At 42.6% G+C, this 17,937-nt stretch overlaps 1 protein-coding gene across 2 annotated transcripts in view; it reads right to left on the reverse strand.

The window, feature by feature from the left end:
* The window catches only part of LOC110490286 (phosphodiesterase 3A, cGMP-inhibited), an 84,252-nt gene that overhangs the window by 32,548 nt on the left and 33,767 nt on the right, over positions 1–17,937 (reverse strand). The window contains exon 2 of one of the 2 annotated variants that reach the window (XM_021563586.3): positions 8,604–8,654. The exons of the other annotated variant lie outside the window; for it this stretch is intronic. Coding sequence (XP_021419261.3) covers positions 8,604–8,654 — 51 coding nt within the window. The remainder of the gene's footprint in view (positions 1–8,603; positions 8,655–17,937) is intronic. 2 annotated transcript variants of the gene reach the window in all.

Below are 17,937 nucleotides of genomic sequence, written 5' to 3' on the forward strand. Positions count from 1 at the left end.
GTGTGTGTGTGTGTGCATGTATGTGTCTATGTGCACGTGTGCGTGCCGGTATGTGTGTGTGTACAGATGGTGAGCTGGGTCCACAGGCAGAACTGAGTTAGCCAGGTGGAAAATGAACAGCCCGACAGTTACAGACTGGCTGACATCCAAACTGCAGCACTCCACGATTACTACAGTTAACAATACACTAATACGGTATTACCCCAGTACTCTACACTATTACCACAGTCAACAATACTCTAATACAGTATTACTACAGTACTCTACACTATTACCACAGTCAACAATACTCTAATACAGTATTACTACAGTACTCTACACTATTACTACAGTTAACAATACTCTAATACAGTATTACTACAGTACTCCACACTATTACCACAGTCAACAATACGCTAATACAGTATTACTACAGTACTCTACACTATTACCACAGTCAACAATACTCTAATACAGTATTACTACAGTACTCTACACTATTACCACAGTTAACAATACTCTAATACAGTATTACTACAGTACTCTACACTATTACTACAGTTAACAATACTCTAATACAGTATTACTACAGTACTCTACACTATTACCACAGTCAACAATACTCTAATACAGTATTACTACAGTACTCTACACTATTACTACAGTCAACAATACACTAATACGGTATTACTACAGTACTCCACACTATTACCACAGTCAACAATACTCGAATAAAGTATTACTACAGTACTCCACACTATTACCACAGTCAACAATACACTAATAAAGTATTACTACAGTACTCTACATTATTACCACAGTCAACAATACTCTAATAAAGTATTACTACAGTACTCTACACTATTACCACATTCAACAATACTCTAATACAGTATTACTACAGTACTCTACACTATTACCACAGTTAACAACACTCTAATACAGTATTACTACAGTACTCTACACTATTACTACAGTTAACAATACTCTAATACAGTATTACTACAGTACTCTACACTATTACCACAGTCAACAATACTCTAATACAGTATTACTACAGTACTCTACACTATTACTACAGTCAACAATACACTAATACGGTATTACTACAGTACTCCACACTATTACCACAGTCAACAATACTCTAATAAAGTATTACTACAGTACTCCACACTATTACCACAGTCAACAATACACTAATAAAGTATTACTACAGTACTCTACACTATTACCACAGTCAACAATACTCTAATAAAGTATTACTACAGTACTCTACACTATTACTACAGTCAACAATACTCTAATACGGTATTACTACAGTATTCTACACTATTACTACAGTCAACAATACTCTAATACGGTATTACTACAGTACTCTACCCTATTACCACAGTTAACAATACTCTAATACAGTATTACTACAGTAATCTGGTCTACACTATTACTACAGTCAACAATACTCTAATACAGTTTTACTACAGTACTCTACACTATTACTACAGTCAACAATACTCTAATACGGTATTGCTACAGTACTCTACACTATTACCACAGTTAACAATACTCTAATACAGTATTACTACAGTAATCTGGTCTACACTATTACTACAGTCAACAATACTCTAATACAGTTTTACTACAGTACTCTGGTCTACACTATAACTATAGTCAACAATACTCTAATACAGTATTACGGCAGTACTCTAGTCTACACTATAACTACAGTAAATATGACTCTACTACAGTATTACTACAGAATTCTACACTTACTACAGTCAACAATACTCTAATACAGTATTATCACAGTACTCTACACCAGTGTTCTCCAACCCTGTTCCTGTTTCAATCCGACCCCAGTTGTAATTAACCTGATTCAGCTAATTATTGGAATCAGCTGTACTAGATTGGGGTTGGAGTGAAAACCTACAGGATGGTAGCTCTCCAGGAACAGGGTTGGAGAGCCCTGCTCTACACTATTACTACAGTCAATAACATTCACTGACACAGTACAATACTCACACATTCCGATAGCTACAGAACAATCAGAAGGAATTAGTCAAATAAAAGTGCAATAATACAACTTTGTGGTAAAGTTATCCTCCGACGAAGGGTGGTTTATCCTACTTTCAGAAGGATATACCAGAATGGGGCGGCAGGTAGCCTAGTGGTTAGAGCATTGGACTAGTAACCGAAAGGTTGCCAAATTGAATCCCTGAGCTGACAAGGTAAAAATCTGTCATTCTGCCCCTGAACAAGGCAGTTAGCCCACTGTTGCTAGGCCGTCATTGAAGATAAGTATTTGTTCTTAACTTACTTGCCTAGTTAAAAAAAGGATGGCTGCCGTTTTATGGGCTCCAAACCAATTGTGCTATTTTGTGCGTTTTTTTCGCATTGTTTGTCACTTATTTTGTACATAATTGTAATGGCTCTCGTTTGTAGAATGAAGAGTGGACCAAGGCGCAACGTGGTAGGCGTACATCGTCTTTTTATTGACGACACCAAAACAAAATAACAAAGACAAAAAAACGAAAAATGCATCATTCTGGCAGGCAACAGTAACTAAACAGAAAACTAGATCCCACAAAACCCAAAAGGAAAATGGCAACTTATATATGATCCCCAATCAGAGACAACGATAGACAGCTGCCTCTGATTGGGAGCCACACTCGGCCAAAAACAAAGAAATAGTAAACATAGACTTTCCCACCTGAGTCACACCCTGACCTAACCAAACATAGATAATAATGAGGATCTCTAAGGTCAGGGCGTGACAATAATGTTGATGCTACTGAAAAGAGCTTCTGGAAATCAGAACAGCGATTACTCACCTCTTTAATGAATCTGACGAGAAGGACATAATGCTGTTCCCAGACAAAGTCCGAATCCCTGTTATTCACATGAAGAAAATAAGGAAATACAGGGGGCGGAAATCAAGAGGCCTTGTGAGAATTTGTCGACGAGTGGGTAACCCGCCTCCACCATCCGTTCTATTGGCCAACGTGCAATCACTGGAGAATAAACTGGATGAGCTTCGTTCGAGACTATCCTACCAATGGGAAATTAAAAACTGTAATATCTTATGTTTCACCGAGTCGTGGCTGAACGACGACACAGAGCCGTATAAGTCATAAGCAAACAAGAAAATGCTCATCCAGAAATGGCATTCCTAGTAACCGGGGCCTTTAATGCAGGCAAACTTGAATCCGTTTTACCTCATTTCTACCAGCACGTCACATGTGCAACCAGAGGAAAAAAACACCTTTACTCCACACACAAAGACGTGTACAAAGTTCTCCCTCGCCCTCCATTTGGCAAATCTGAACATAATTCTATCCTCCTGATTCCTGGTTACACGCAAAAACTAAACAGGAAGTCCCAGTGACTCACTCAATATGGAAGTGATCAGATGACGCAGATGCTACGCTACAGGCCTGTTTTGCTAGCACAGACTGGAATATGAGTTTGAAGGTAGGCTTTGAAATACATCCACATCCACTCAAATGATGTCATTTAGCCTATCAGAAGCTTCTAAAGCCATGACATCATTTTCTGGAATTTTCCAAGCTGTTTAAAGGCACAGTCAACTTAGTGTTTGTAAACTTCTGACCCACTGGAATTATGATACAGTGAAATAAATGAAATAATCTGTCTGTAATCAATTGTTGGAAAAATGACTTGTGTCATGCACAAAGTAGATGTCCTAACCGACTTGCCAAAACTATAGTTTGTTAACAAGAAATTTGTGGAGTGGTTGAAAAACTAGTTTTAATGACTCCAACCTAAGTATATGTAAACTTCCGAATTTAACTGTATGTGAGAATGCTGTTCATTGACTACTGCTCAGCGTTCAACACCATAGTGCCCACAAAGCTCATCACTAAGCTAAGGACCCTGGAATTAAACACCTCCCTTTGCAACTGGATCCTGGACTTCCCGACGGGCCGCCCCCAGATGGTAAGGGTAGGCAACAACACATCTGCCATGCTGATCCTCAAAATGGGGGCCCCTCAGGAGTGAGTTGCCAAGACTGTGTGGCCAAACACGACACGATCATTAAGTTTGCTGACGACACAATGATCATAGGCCTGATCACCGACAGCGATGAGACAGCCTATAGGGAGGAGGTTAGAGACCTGGCATTGTGGTGCCAGGACAACAACCTCTCCCTCAACGTGAGAAAGACAAAGGAGATGATCGTGGACTACAGGAAGAGGAGGGCCGAACATGCCCCCGTTCAAATCGACAGGGCTGTAGTGGGGCAGGTTGAGAGTTTCAAGTTCCTTGGCGTCCACATCACCAACAATCTATCATGGTCCAAATACAACAAGAATGTTGTGAAGAAAATATTTGGCATGGGTCCCCAGATCCTCTACAGCTGCACCATCGAGAGCATCCTGAGCGGTTGCATTATCACCTGGTATGGCAACTGCTTGGCATCCGACCATAACGCACTTCAGAGGGTAGTGCGTACAGCCCAGTACAACACTGGGGCCAAGCTTCCTGCCATCCAGGACCTATATACTAGGCAGTGTGTTAGAGAAAGGCCAAAAAAATTGTCAGAGACTCCAGTCACCCAAGTTATAGACTGTTCTCTCTGCTTCAGCATTGCAAGCACTACTGGAGCGCAAAGTCTAGGTTCAAAAGGGTCCTTAACAGCTTCTACCCCCAAGCCATAAGACTGCTGAACAATTAATGAAATGGTCACCCAGACTATTTGCATTGAAACCCACCCCCTTTGCTTTTACATTGCTGCTACTCGCTGCTTATTATCTATGCATAGTCACTTTACCTCTACCTACATGTACAAATGACCTCAACTTTTTTTTTCTTACTTTAGTTTATTTAGTAAATATTTTCTTAACTCTATTTTCCTAAAATTGCACAATGTTCCTGCCGCTCTGCCCTGTTGTGAACTTTGAAGTAGCTTCCCCAAACCCTTCCTCACTGTTTCTGGATTACTGTTAGGCTAGTGTCAGGCTACCTGGGTTCTACTGACTTCAACAGGTGATGTGAACCAGTGTGCCATCATTTACATTTCAATGTATAGTTTGCCATTAGGCCAGCACAGATCTCTTCAAATCCTCTAGGGGTGGAAGCCCAAGCTGACCTGCTTCCCTGTCAGACACTATCTTTGAAGCAGGTACAGATATGCGTACCACATAACAGATACGATTCTATGCTTCTTTACATGGGATTTGAACTCACAACCTCCTGGTTCACGGCATTCTTAACTTCCTGACACACCACCACGTGACTTATTCTAGGGTTTTCTGTTTTAATGTTGACCCTTAATCACTACGATAAATCAAATCGTTTTTCGGGAGTTGACTTTTAACAGAGCTGCATTTCACTTTGAAGTGTAAAGTCTAGGAATACAGGTGAAACCAGTCATTGACACTGACGTGACGTAGCTTGGAATTGTATGAACCAAGAGGTTGTGAGTTCCAATCCCAGGTGAGGACATGTTGAATAATAATTTCCATATAAATGCACAATGTAATCAAGTATGTTGAAAACATTCTGTGTTATGAGCACAATTTTAATGTGTGGGCGTTCCTAACTTACGTCTTGTCACGTTAAAGCTATGTTTGGGCTAACCAAAAAATGTTATGTTCAGGTATCACTTTGACCCGAAAAGTTTAGTAAACTATAAAAGTCTGTGGAACCAGTTACTAAATAATAATTGGTTGAATCAACAACAACAACAAAAAGTACAGTGTACACAGATGAAAACATACACACCGGTAAAGAGCCCACCTGTTTGGGAGGATGGGTGGTCTCCTGATAGCATCTCATGGTACCCAACGTGTACGCCTTGTTCATCATAGCACCAATGCACACAACCAGGGACCAATGCCTAACACTAAACACCCGATGCCTGACTCCTGAATCTCTTCGTCTCGGCCGCAGTAGCTGCCCTACTATGGTGCCTGTCCTCCCTCCCTCCTCAGAAAGTAAACTGTCACTCCTCTCTTTTCTCCCTCTCTCTTTCCCTTCCTCTCTCACACCCTTCTCTCCTCTGCCCCAACTGTACCACATGTGCAGTCAGTCCCGACAACCCTCTGGCCCTCGCCTGCTCCTGCCTCAGCCAATCCTGTGAGAGAATGCTCCTAGGTGCTCCTCCACTCGTCGCTCCGCCGAGGTGGGCAGACAGACAGGAAGCATTTATATAGAAAATAGCCTGTTGCTAGGAGACGCAGGGATAAAGAGCAAAGTGAGTGCTACACAATAAAAATAGTTATTTGGGTTAAATTGGACGCAACAACGCGTCATCCCGTCCTACGAGTTTCCCTTTGATTATTAATAGTGTGAAAAGACGAGAAATAATACAAGTGGGTGATTTGCATTAGTACAGTGCTACCCACACATCACAGACATGTCTCAGTAGTCTAAAGTGGCTTCATCCTCTCCTCGTGTCCCCCATCTTTCATCTTCTGTGACACTGAAGACACAGCTGAGAGCAATAGGATGAGGCTTTTTACCAGGTATTTGCTTTCACTAGTACAACGTTTTCTCATGAGTAAACAATGAATAAGGAGCGATGAAGGGGAGGATATGAGCAGAAGAGATGAGGAGAGGAAGCCACGTTAGACTATTGAGAGCATGGCAGTGCATTCATCAATCAAATGTATTTTATACAGCCCTTTTTAAGAGCAGCAGCTGTCACAAAGGGATATACAGATAACACGATCTCACAGTTTGACACGGTTTGACTTCGGTATTGTAACACAGACGCTGGGAGACGAGAAGCAAGTACGGGTGTGGATTTAATAATAAATAAACATGGAACTAAACACGAACAGCATCTGGACATAAGAACAGGAAAATAACAACAAGGCTGACTGGGGAATGAACCTGAGGGAGTGACAGGTAGAGGGATGGAAATCATGGAAGTGATGCAGTCCAGGTGAGTCTCATGAGGGGCAGGTGCACGTAACGATGGTGACAGGAGTGGGGGAGTGGGAGTAAACGTGACAGGTATTCAAGTGTTTTCCAGGTTTAGGAATTCATTTCCGAATGGGTACGGTAAGGGTTAAGGTTTGGGATAGGGTTAAAAAAAATATATATTTAAAAAAGAGTTCCTAGTGCTGGGACTGAGCAGGCGACCCTCAGAGCCGGAGCTCGCTGGTTTCTCCTATCCACTATCCCCATCCGCAATGCCTCAGCAAGCCACAAGCCTACTTAATGGTAATAGTCCTTACTGTTGCACCTAGTGGCCAGTTTTAAAGGCATCTCCCGACGCCCTGGGTACCTGGACGAATGTCAAATATCTCCTTGGATCTCGAGTGACCTGGCTGGACACCCAACCTAAAACACCAAAGAGCAAGCAATGCAGAGGTAGAAGCACAGAGGCTAAGAAAAAAATCCCTGGAAAGGCAGGAACCTATGAGGAACTGGGTTCCGAGGGGTGGCCAGTCCTCTTCTGGCTGTGCCGGGTGGTGATTATAAGATTACATGGTCATGTAGGCAAGATCGTTGTTTAAGACGTTGAAATGTTCATAGATGACCAGCAGCGTCAACAGTTCAACACCTCAGGAGTAAATGTCAGTTGGCTTTGCATAGCCGAGCATTCATATCAGGGACTGAAGAGACACTGTGGGATGAGCGATACATTCTCTTTCTAGACCTGCTCTTTTCTGAGCTAAAATACACACATATAGACACTCCCATTCCCAGATGGGACAAGACTGGAATAATGTCAATATCCCAATATCCCAATGCTTATGCACACTCAGACACATTGTTCAGCCAGTTCTAGTGTCATTTATTTCTCTACATGTTTCCATTATTACATATATTTTTGGAACGTATGCCTATAAAATCAATAATCTCCAGTTATTCCCCATTTACTGCAGTCTACAGAGTTGCATTTCCTACTGTATGCCTATAGCATCACCATCATCTCTAATAATAACTAGGGGAAGGGGGATACCTAGTCAGTTGCACAACAGAATGCATTCAACCGAAATGTGTCTCCCACATTTAACCCAACCCCTCTGAATCGGAGAGGTGCTGGGGGGGCTGCCTTAATAGACATCATCGGTGCCCAGGGAGCAGTTGTTGTTGGGGGTTAACTGCCTTGTTCAAGGGCAGAATGGCAGATTTTTCCAATTGGCCAGCTCGGGATTTTAACTATTGACTTTTCAGTTACTGAGATTGACACAGATCTAGGATTAGTTTATCCTCCCCTAATCCTAACCTTAACCACTAGGGGAGAAAACCACAAACTGACTTTAGATCAATGTTGAGGCATGCAATTTTATGTTGCTCTGTAATTGCCTGACTCTTAAAACAAAACCACCCACCTAAAGGAACGTATTTAAGTATTTCCTGATCAGACTGAGACAGCAGTTGCTCCATCTGACCAGGGGGGAGGGAGAGAGGGGGAGAGGCGGAAAGGAGGAGAGGAGGGGATATGCACGCAAGCACTGGTCAGTCAGGTGGAGAAGTGAGAAGTAGTGTTATCGATTTCTCGCTCCGTCAGTGTTCATTCAATACGGTTAGAGACAGAAGTATTCTCCATCCTTTCTCCCCCTCCTCCCTCCCCATCACTGTACTGACCTGAAGTGTTCATTCAATAAAGAGTTAAGCATGTTCCCCCTTTCTCCCCTTCTCTGTCCTACCTGGGATCCCCGGGCACCCCTCTTGTGGTCCCATTCAGTCTGTGAGATCATCTGGAGACGAGAGAGAGACACCAGTTTAGAGTGCATTCACCATTACCCTCCAGTCTACTCCAGTCTACTACTGTATTACAGTATCTTCTTCTCTATCATCCTCCACTATCTCTCCAAGCCCCCTCCCCCCCCTCCCTCCGCTGAGGGCTAAAAATAAATGCGAGGCGGTGCTGATGAAGAAAAGAGCGCATTACCTACGCTTGCAGGCTTCATCTTCATCTACGTCCCCCTCTCATTCCTCCCTTCTATTCCTCTATTCAACACTTTCTATTTTGTTCAACAAGGCTTTAACGTCATTTCACAGTGAGGCTGGGGCGTACCGAGCCTTTCAGCACAGCATAATGGCCTCTGCCAGGCTAAAACTTTAATCACTCTAATTAGCAAATAGACAACACACAGTACTAACATACACACACACACTAACCTCCCTCCTGAAGGCACGCCATGCTAAGTGCAGGCTCGTTTACACTCGCATCGCCAGATAGGAAGCATCGCAGAATCAACATCACAGCATCATTGCCATTTTGCTGACAGTTACAGAGACTAGTTTACCCTGGCATAATCTTCATGGTAAGGCAGGGGCAGGATAATTATTATATATTTTTATTTTATTTAACCTTTATTTATTTAACAAGTCAATTAAGAACAAATTCTTACTTACAATGATGGCCTAGGAACAGTGGGTAAACTGCCTTGTTCAGGGGTAGAACGACATATTTTTACCTTGTCAGCTCGGGGATTCGATCCAGCAGCCTTTGCGGTTATTGGCCCAATGCTCTAACCACTAGGCTACCTGCCGCGAAGAGGGAATCCATAAACTGACTGAAATATACAGTAGCTTGAATATTCTCACTGTTTGAACCGATGTACAACAAGGTGAACGAGTCCCTCTAAAATCAGTTATATTGTCTCTGATTTGAGTATCTGCTTGCAGGGAGCAAAGAGGTGTCCTCGTATTATAAGTGTCCAGTCTTTTGCAGTCTGATGGGGCGACTTAACTCAGCTGTTGAGAATGAGTCCTGCATTGACTAGCTGACTGTGTCTGTGGACGGCCGGCTGTGCGTTACCTACAGTAACATTACGTAACACTTCTTATTGGTGGGGTCCTCACCCAGATTCCCATTGAGCCACAAACTCAACCTCGATTATTTTAACACAACCTTTTTAAAAAGAGAGAGAGAGTCAGGGGAAACAACATTTATTTATAAAAGGATAATTCCGATACTTTTTCTCTGGGTGTTTTTTTTTGTTGCCTCTTCCACTCTTCCGCGAAGAGGAGAGGCTGGTACTGTAGTCGTCTCCCTCCCTCAGTAACACTGACCCCAGTCTTTGTCCTGAGTCCCCTTACCCTAACCCCTACTAATGACAACTCAACGCCAGTCAAGCCCCTAACCACCACTCAACATCCTGATTAACTAGACAGGTGTTGTATCTACTTAGGGGGAAAAAATACATATTCTGCTTCTAGTCCACATATGTGTTCTCTCCCTCTGACCACACTGTAGTTAGCTGCGTATGTTGTTACAATATATATACACACATAGGTTTTAATACCAGGAAACATACAGAGAGGCTAATGATCAGAGAAAGACCCACCTGATCTTCTCCGTGGTTGGATGGGGAGTCTCAGCCAAATGCCCATTAAGTGAACCAAGTCTACAATGTAGGCTATGTCCGACAGCTTTGAGCTTCTCTCATCTGTCAAAGACGTCTCTCAAGCGTCAACATTGTTTATGACTGTTTTCCTAGACTTCCAATAAAAACCTGTAGGTCTATATGTTATATTATGGTCTGTCTGGGCTGTTTTCCTAGAAGTGCAGCAGAGTAACTTTCAGTAAAAATAGAGGCCCGGGGCTGTACCTTTCATTTGATTGAGTTCTCTGGTAAAATCATTAGAGAAGTAGCATTTGAAAGAGAGCAGTGTTCCTTTCCATGGTTTAGGATTTTAAACTGTTTCCAGTTTTATCCAGGGACCGCTTTAATGTATCGTATAAATAATAGAGTCATTTAGGAGACACTTTTATCCAAAGTGACTTACAGTTGACACATGATACAGTAGCCCACTAAGGAATCAAACCCACTATACTCCAGTGATAGAGACTGTGTACTAGTCACGACACGCTAATCAACAGAGCCATCAGAACCAACCAGTTCTAAACAAGTTACCAGTAACAGAGTAACTGGGTCCCGTGTGGCTCAGTCTGAGTCCCGTAATGGTCGAGCACGGGCGCTTGCAAAGCCAGGGGTTGTGGGTTCAATTCCCACGGTGGACCAGTATAGAAATGCTTGCACTGACTACTGCAAGTCACTCTGGATAAGAGTGTCTGCTAAATGACTCAAATGTTAAAAAGAAGTCCCTGGTCAGAAGAACAGGAGACATTGGACCACCACTGAACCAGAGGGGAGTGAGTAAGCAGTGAGTGTACAGCTCATGAAAATCTAATGAGCAAACAGAGAGCCTGATATGTCCTCCTACTAACTCTCTAAGTGTTTTGTTCATTTAGACAGAAAGAGAAATGTAGAGCATTAAAGAACTCTCAGGGAGGATGACAAAGGATGAAGGGAGCATGATAGAGGATGACAGAGGATGGAGAGGCAGAGGTGCAAACGAGAACTCTGTTTGTCTGTGTGTTATTAAATGACAGATGAGGCAATCTACCTAATAAGAGGATGATGATGCAGTGTGTTTAATTTACCATGAACAAAACACCAACACTGGTATTGACTCTCTCTTCTCTCCAGTCTCTCTCTCAAGTCTCTTTTTCTCTCTCTACAGCCTCGATCTCCATCTCTCTCGCTTCAGTATCTTTCTTTCTTCAGTATCTCTCTCTCTCTCTTCAGTATCTCTCTCTCTTCACTCTCGCTCTCTCTCGTTCTCTCTCTCTTCAGTATCTTTCTTTCTTCAGTATCTCTCTCTTCACTCTCGCTCTCTCTCTTCACTATCTCTCTCGTTCTCTCTCTTCAGTATCTCTCTCTCTTCAGAATATCTCTCTCGCTAACTCTCTCTTTGGTACATCTCTCGCTCTCTTCAGTATCTCTCTCTCAATTCAGTTCAATTCAAGGGGCTTTATTGGCATGGGAAACATATGTTAACATTGCCAAAGCAAGTGAAGTAGATAATATACAAAAGTGAAATAAGCAATAAAACTTAACAGCAAACATTACACTCACAGAAGTTCCAAAAGAATAAAGACATTACAAATGTCATATTATGTACACTACCGTTCAAAAGTTTAGGGACACTTAGAAATGTCCTTGTTTTTCGAAAGAAAAGCACATGTTTTGTCCATTAAAATAACATCAAATCGATCAGAAATACAGTGTAGACATTGTTAATGTTGTAAATGACTGTTGTAGCTGGAAACAGCAGATTGTTAATGGAATATCTACATAGGCGTACAGAGGCCCATTATCAGCAACCATCACTCCTGTGTTCCAATGGCACGTTGTGTTAGCTTATCCAAGTTTATAATTTTAAAAGCACAGCTGAAAACTGTTGTTCCGATTAAAGAAGCCTTATTAAGACTAGTTGAGTTTCTGAAGCATCAGCATTTGTGGGATCGATTACAGGCTCAAAATGGCAGGAAACAAATAACTTTCTTCTGAAACTCGTCAGTCTATTATTGTTCTGAGAAATGAAGGCTATCCCATGCGAGAAATTGCCAAGAAACTGAAGATCTCGTACAACTCTGTGTACTAAAAAACATGAAAACATTACCGAATACAAACAGTGTAGCTATTCCCTCCGCGGGGCAATCAAACAAGCTTAGCGTCATTATAGAGACAAAGTAGAGTCGCAATCCAATGGCTCAGACACGAGACGTACTGTTGAAGTCGGAAGATTACATACACCTTAGCCAAGTACTGTTACGGCTTTCTTCGGTAGAAGGAGAGTCGGACCAAAATGCAGCGTGTAGATTTCGATCCATGTTTAATAACACAACGTAAACACAAATAAATACAAAAACTACAAAACAATAAACGTAACGAAAACCGAAACAGCCTAATTCTCGTGCTCATAAACACGGACACTAAGGACAATCACCCACGACAAACTCAAAGAATATGGCTGCCTAAATATGGTTCCCAATCAGAGACAACGATATACACCTGCCTCTGATTGAGAACCACTTCAGACAGCCATAGACTTAACTAGAACACCCCACTAGCTACAATCCCCATACATACACACCACATACAAAAACCCATGCCCCACCCTGGCCTGACCAAATAAATAAAGATAAACACAAAATACTTCGACCAGGGCGTGACAAGTACATTTAAACTCAGTTTTTCACAATTCCTGACATTTAATCCTAGCACAAATTCCCTGTTTTAGGTCAGTTCGGATCACCACTTTATTTTAAGAATGTGAAATGTCGTAATAGCAGAGAGAAGGACTTATTTCAGCTTTTATTTCTTTCATCACATTCCCAGTGGGTCAGAAGTTCATATACACTCAATTAGTATTTGGTAGCATTGCCTTTAAATTGTTTAACTTGGGTCAAATGTTTCGGGTAGCCTTCCACAAGCTTCCATAATAAGTTGGGTGAATTTTGGCCTATTCCTCCTGACAGAGCTCAGTCAGGTTTATAGGCATCCTTGCTCGCACATGCTTTTTCAGTTCTTCACACACATTTTCTATAAGATTGAGGTAAGGGCTTTGTGATGGCCTCTCCAATACCTTGACTTGCTGGTCCTTAAGCCATTTTGACACAACTTTTTTTGTTTCATCAGACCAGAGGACATTTCTCCAAAACGTACGATCTTTGTGCCCATGTGCAGTTGCAAACCGTAGTCTGGCTTTTCTATTGCGGTTTTGGAGCAGTGGCTTCTTCCTTGCTGAGTGGCCTTTCAGGTTATGTCGATATACGACTTGTTTTACTGTGGATATAGATAGTTTTGTACCTGTTTCCTCCAGCATCTTCACAAGGTCCTTTGCTGTTGTTCTGGGATTGATATTCACTTTTCGCACCAAAGTATATTCATCTCTAGGAGACAGAATGCGTCTCCTTCCTGAGTGGTATGACGGATGCGTGGTCCCATGATGTTTATACTTGCGTACCTTCAGGCGTTTGGAAACTGCTCCCAATGATGAACCAGACTTGAACCAATTATTCTTCTTAGGTGTTGGCTGATATATTTTGATTTTCCCATGATGTCAAGCAAAGAGGCACTGAGATTTAAGTTAGGCCTTGAAATACATCCACAGGTACACCTCCAATTGACTCAAATGATGTCAATTAGCCTATCAGAAGCTTCTAAAGCCATGACATCATTTTCTGGAAATTTCCAAGCTGTTTAAAGTCACAGTTAAGTTAGTGTATGTAAACTTCTGACCCACTGGAATTGTGATACAGTGAATTATAAGTGAAATAATCTGTCTGTAATCAATTGTTGGAAAAATGACTTGTGTCATGCACAAAGTAGATGTCCTAACCGACTTGCCAAAAATATAGTTTGTTAACAAGAAAATTGTGGAGCTTTAATGACTCTAAACTAAGTGTATATAAACTTCCGACTTCAACTGTATGTGGCAGGGTCTACAGTCAATCACATATTACAAAGAGAAAACCAGCCCCATCGCGGACGGGTCTTTGAACATCCAACGGAGCACCATTAAATCCATTTTTGAAACATGGAAAGAATATGGCACCATAACAAACCTGCCAAGAGAGGGCAGCCCACCAAAACTTACGGACCAGCCAAGGAGGGAATTAATCAGAGATGACCCTGAAGGAGCTGCAAAGCTCTACAGCTGAGATTGGTGTATCTGTCCATAGGACCACTTTAAGCTGTACACTCCACACAGCTGGGCTTCATGGAAGAGTGTACATACAAATTAAAAAATAAATTAAAATAAGCAAACGGCACGTGGGAGACTCCCCAAACATATGAAAGAAGGTACTCTGGTCAGATGAGACTAAAATGTAGCTTTTTGGCCATCAAGGAAAACGCTATGTCTGGCACAAATCCAACATCTCTCATCACCCCGAGAACACCATTCCCACAGTGAAGCATGGTGGTGGCAGCATCATGCTGTGTGGATGTCTTTCATTATCAGGGACTGGGAAACTGGTCAGAATTGAAGGAATGATGGATAGCACTAAATACAGGGAAATTCTTGAGGGGAAACCTATTTCAGTCTTCCAGATATTTGAGACTGGGACGGAGGTTCACTATCCAGCAGGACAATGACCCTAAGCATTATGCTAAGGAAACATGCGAGTGGTTTAAGGGGAACCTTTAAATGTCTTGGAATGGCCTAGTCAAAGCCCAGACCTCCATCCAATTGAGAATCTGTGGTATGACTTAAAGATTGCTGTACACAAGTGGAACCCATCCAACTTGAAGGAGCTGAAGCAGTTATGCCTTGAAGAATGGGCAAAAATCCCAGTGGCTAGATGTACCAAGCTTACAGAGACATACCCCAAGAGACTTGCAGCTGTAATTGCTGCAAAAGGTGTCTCTACAAAGTATTGACTTTGGGTGGGTGAATAGTTATGCACGCTCAAGTTCTGTTTTTTTTGTCTTATTTTGCATCTTCAAAGTGGTAGGCATGTTGTGTAAATCAAATCTTTCAAACCCCCCAAAAATCTATTGTGAGGCCTCCCGGGTGGCGCAGTAGTTAAGGGCGCTGTACTGCAGCGCCAGCTGTGCCACCAGAGACTCTGGATTCACGCCCAGGCTCTGTCGTAACCAGCCGCAACCGAGAGGTCCGTGGGGTGACGCACAATTGGCCTAGCGTCGTCCGGGTTAGGGAGGGTCTGGCCGGTAGGAAAATCCTTGTCTCATCGCGCACCAGCGACTCCTGTGGCAGGCCGGGCGCAGGTCACGCTAACCAAGGTTGCCAGGTGCACGGTGTTTCCTCCGACACATTGGTGCGGCTGGCTGCCTGGTTGGATGGCGCTGTGTTAAGAAGCAGTGCAGCTTGTTTGGGTTGTGTTTGGTAGGACGCATGACTTTCAACCTTCGTCTCTCCCGACCCCGTACGGGAGTTGTAGCGATGAGACAAGATAGTAGCTACTAAACAATTGGATACCACGAAATTGTGGAGAAAAAGGGGTAAAATTCAACAACAAAAAACAACAAAAAATCTATTTTAATTCCTAATTTTACTCTGCATGCATTATTTGGTGTTTTACGTTGTACACAGAGGATATTTTTGCAGAATTCTGCATGCATAGTCTCAATTTGGTGTTTGTCCCATTTTGTGAATCTTTGTTGGTGAGCAGACCCCAGACCTCACAACCATGAAGGGCAATGGATTATTTAACAGATTCAAGTATTTTTAGCCAGATCCTAATTGGTATGTCAAATTTTATGTTCCTTTTGGTGGCATAGAAGGCCCTTCTTGCCTTATCTGTCAGATCGTTCACAGCTTTGTGGAAGTTACCTGTGGCGCGGATGTTTAGGCCAATGTATGTATAGTTTTTTTGTGTGCTCTAGGGCAATGGTGTCTAGATGGAATTTGTATTTTTGGTCCTGGATACTGGACCTTTTTTGGAACACCATTATTTTGGTTACTGTCAGGGCCCAGGTCTGTCAGAATCTGTGCAGAAGATCTAGGTGCTGCTGTAGGCCCTCCTTGGTTGGTGACAGAAGCACCAGATCATCATCAGCAAACAGTAGACATTTGACTTCAGATTCTAGTAGGGTGAGACCGGGTACTGCAGACTGTTCTAGTGCCCTCGCCAATTCGTTGATATATATGTTGAACAGGGTGGGGCTTAAGCTGCATCCCTGTCTCACCCCATGGCCCTGTGGGAAGAAATGTGTGTGTTTTTGCCAATTTTAACCACACACTTGTTGTTTGTGTACATGGATTTTATTATGTTGTATGTTTCCCCCAAAACCACTTTCCATCAATTTGTATAGCAGACCCTTATGCCAAATTGAGTCGAACGCTTTTTTGAAATCAACAAAGCATGAGAAGACTTTGCATTTTTTGGGGTTTGTTTATTTGTCAATTAGTGTGTGCAGGGTGAATACGTGGTCTGTCATACGATAATTTTGTAAAAAGCCATTTTGACATTTGCTCAGTACATTGTTTTCACTGAGGAAATGTACGAGTCTGCTGTTAATGATAATGCAGAGGATTTTCCCAAGGTTGCTGTTGACGCATATCCCACGGTAGTAATTGGGGTCAAATTTGTATCCACTTTTGTGGATTGGGTTGATCAGATGCCAGAGCTAAGGATGATGTTAAAGTGTTTTAGTATAGCCAATTGGAATTTGTTGTCTGTATATTGTATAATTTCATTGAGGATACCATCAACACCACAGGCCTTTTTGGGTTGGAGGGTTTTTATTTTGTCCTGCAGTTCTCTCTCGTCAGTCAGTCAGTCTATCTCTCGTATCACTCTCTCTCTCTCTGTCTCTCTCTCTCGTATCACTCTCTCTCTCTTCAGTATATCACTCTCTCTCTTCAGTATCTCACTCTCTCTCTTCAGTGTCTCATTCTCTCGCTCTTCAGTATCAGTATATTTTGTCCTGTAGTCATTTCTCTCATCAGTCAGTGTCTCTCTCGTATCACTCTCTCTCTAATATCTCTCTCTCTCTCTCTCTCGTATCTCTCTCTCTCTCTCTCTCTCTCTCTCTCGTATCGATCTCTCTCTCTCTCGTATCGATCTCTCTCTCTTTCTTTCTCACATTGCTCTCTCTCTCTTATCTCTCATATCGCTCTCTTTCTCTCTCTCGTATCGCTCTCTCTCTCTCTGGTATCGTTATCTCGCTCTCTCTCTCTTCAGTATCTTGCTCTCTCTCTTCAGTATCTCGCTGGGTCTCTCTCTTCAGTATCTCGCTGGGTCTCTCTCTTCAGATTCTCGCTGGGTCTCTCTCTTCAGTATCTCGCTGGGTCTCTCTCTTCAGTATCTCGCTGGGTCTCTCTCTTCAGTATCTCACTCTCTCTCTTTCAGTATCTCGCTGGGTCTCTCTTCAGTATTTCGCTCTCTCTCTTCAGTATCTCGCTGGGTCTCTCTTCAGTATCTCGCTCGCTCTCTTCAGTATCTCGCTGGGTCTCTCTCTTCAGTATCTCACTCGCTCTCTCTTCAGTATCTCGCTGGGTCTCTCTCTTCAGTATCTTGCTGGGTCTTTCTCTTCAGTATCTCGCTAGGTCTTTCTCTTCAGTATCTCTCTGGGTCTCTCTCTTCAGTATCTCGCTCTCTCTCTTCAGTATCTCGCTAGGTCTCTCTCTTCAGTATCTCGCTCTCTCTCTTCAGTATCTCGCTGGGTCTCTCTCTTCAGTATCTCGCTCTCTCTCTTCAGTATCTCGCTGGGTCTC

The sequence above is a fragment of the Oncorhynchus mykiss genome, chromosome 15 (genome assembly GCF_057628025.1).
Source record: "Oncorhynchus mykiss isolate SJ-2025 chromosome 15, ASM5762802v1, whole genome shotgun sequence".
In the NCBI taxonomy this organism is placed as follows: domain Eukaryota; kingdom Metazoa; phylum Chordata; class Actinopteri; order Salmoniformes; family Salmonidae; genus Oncorhynchus; species Oncorhynchus mykiss.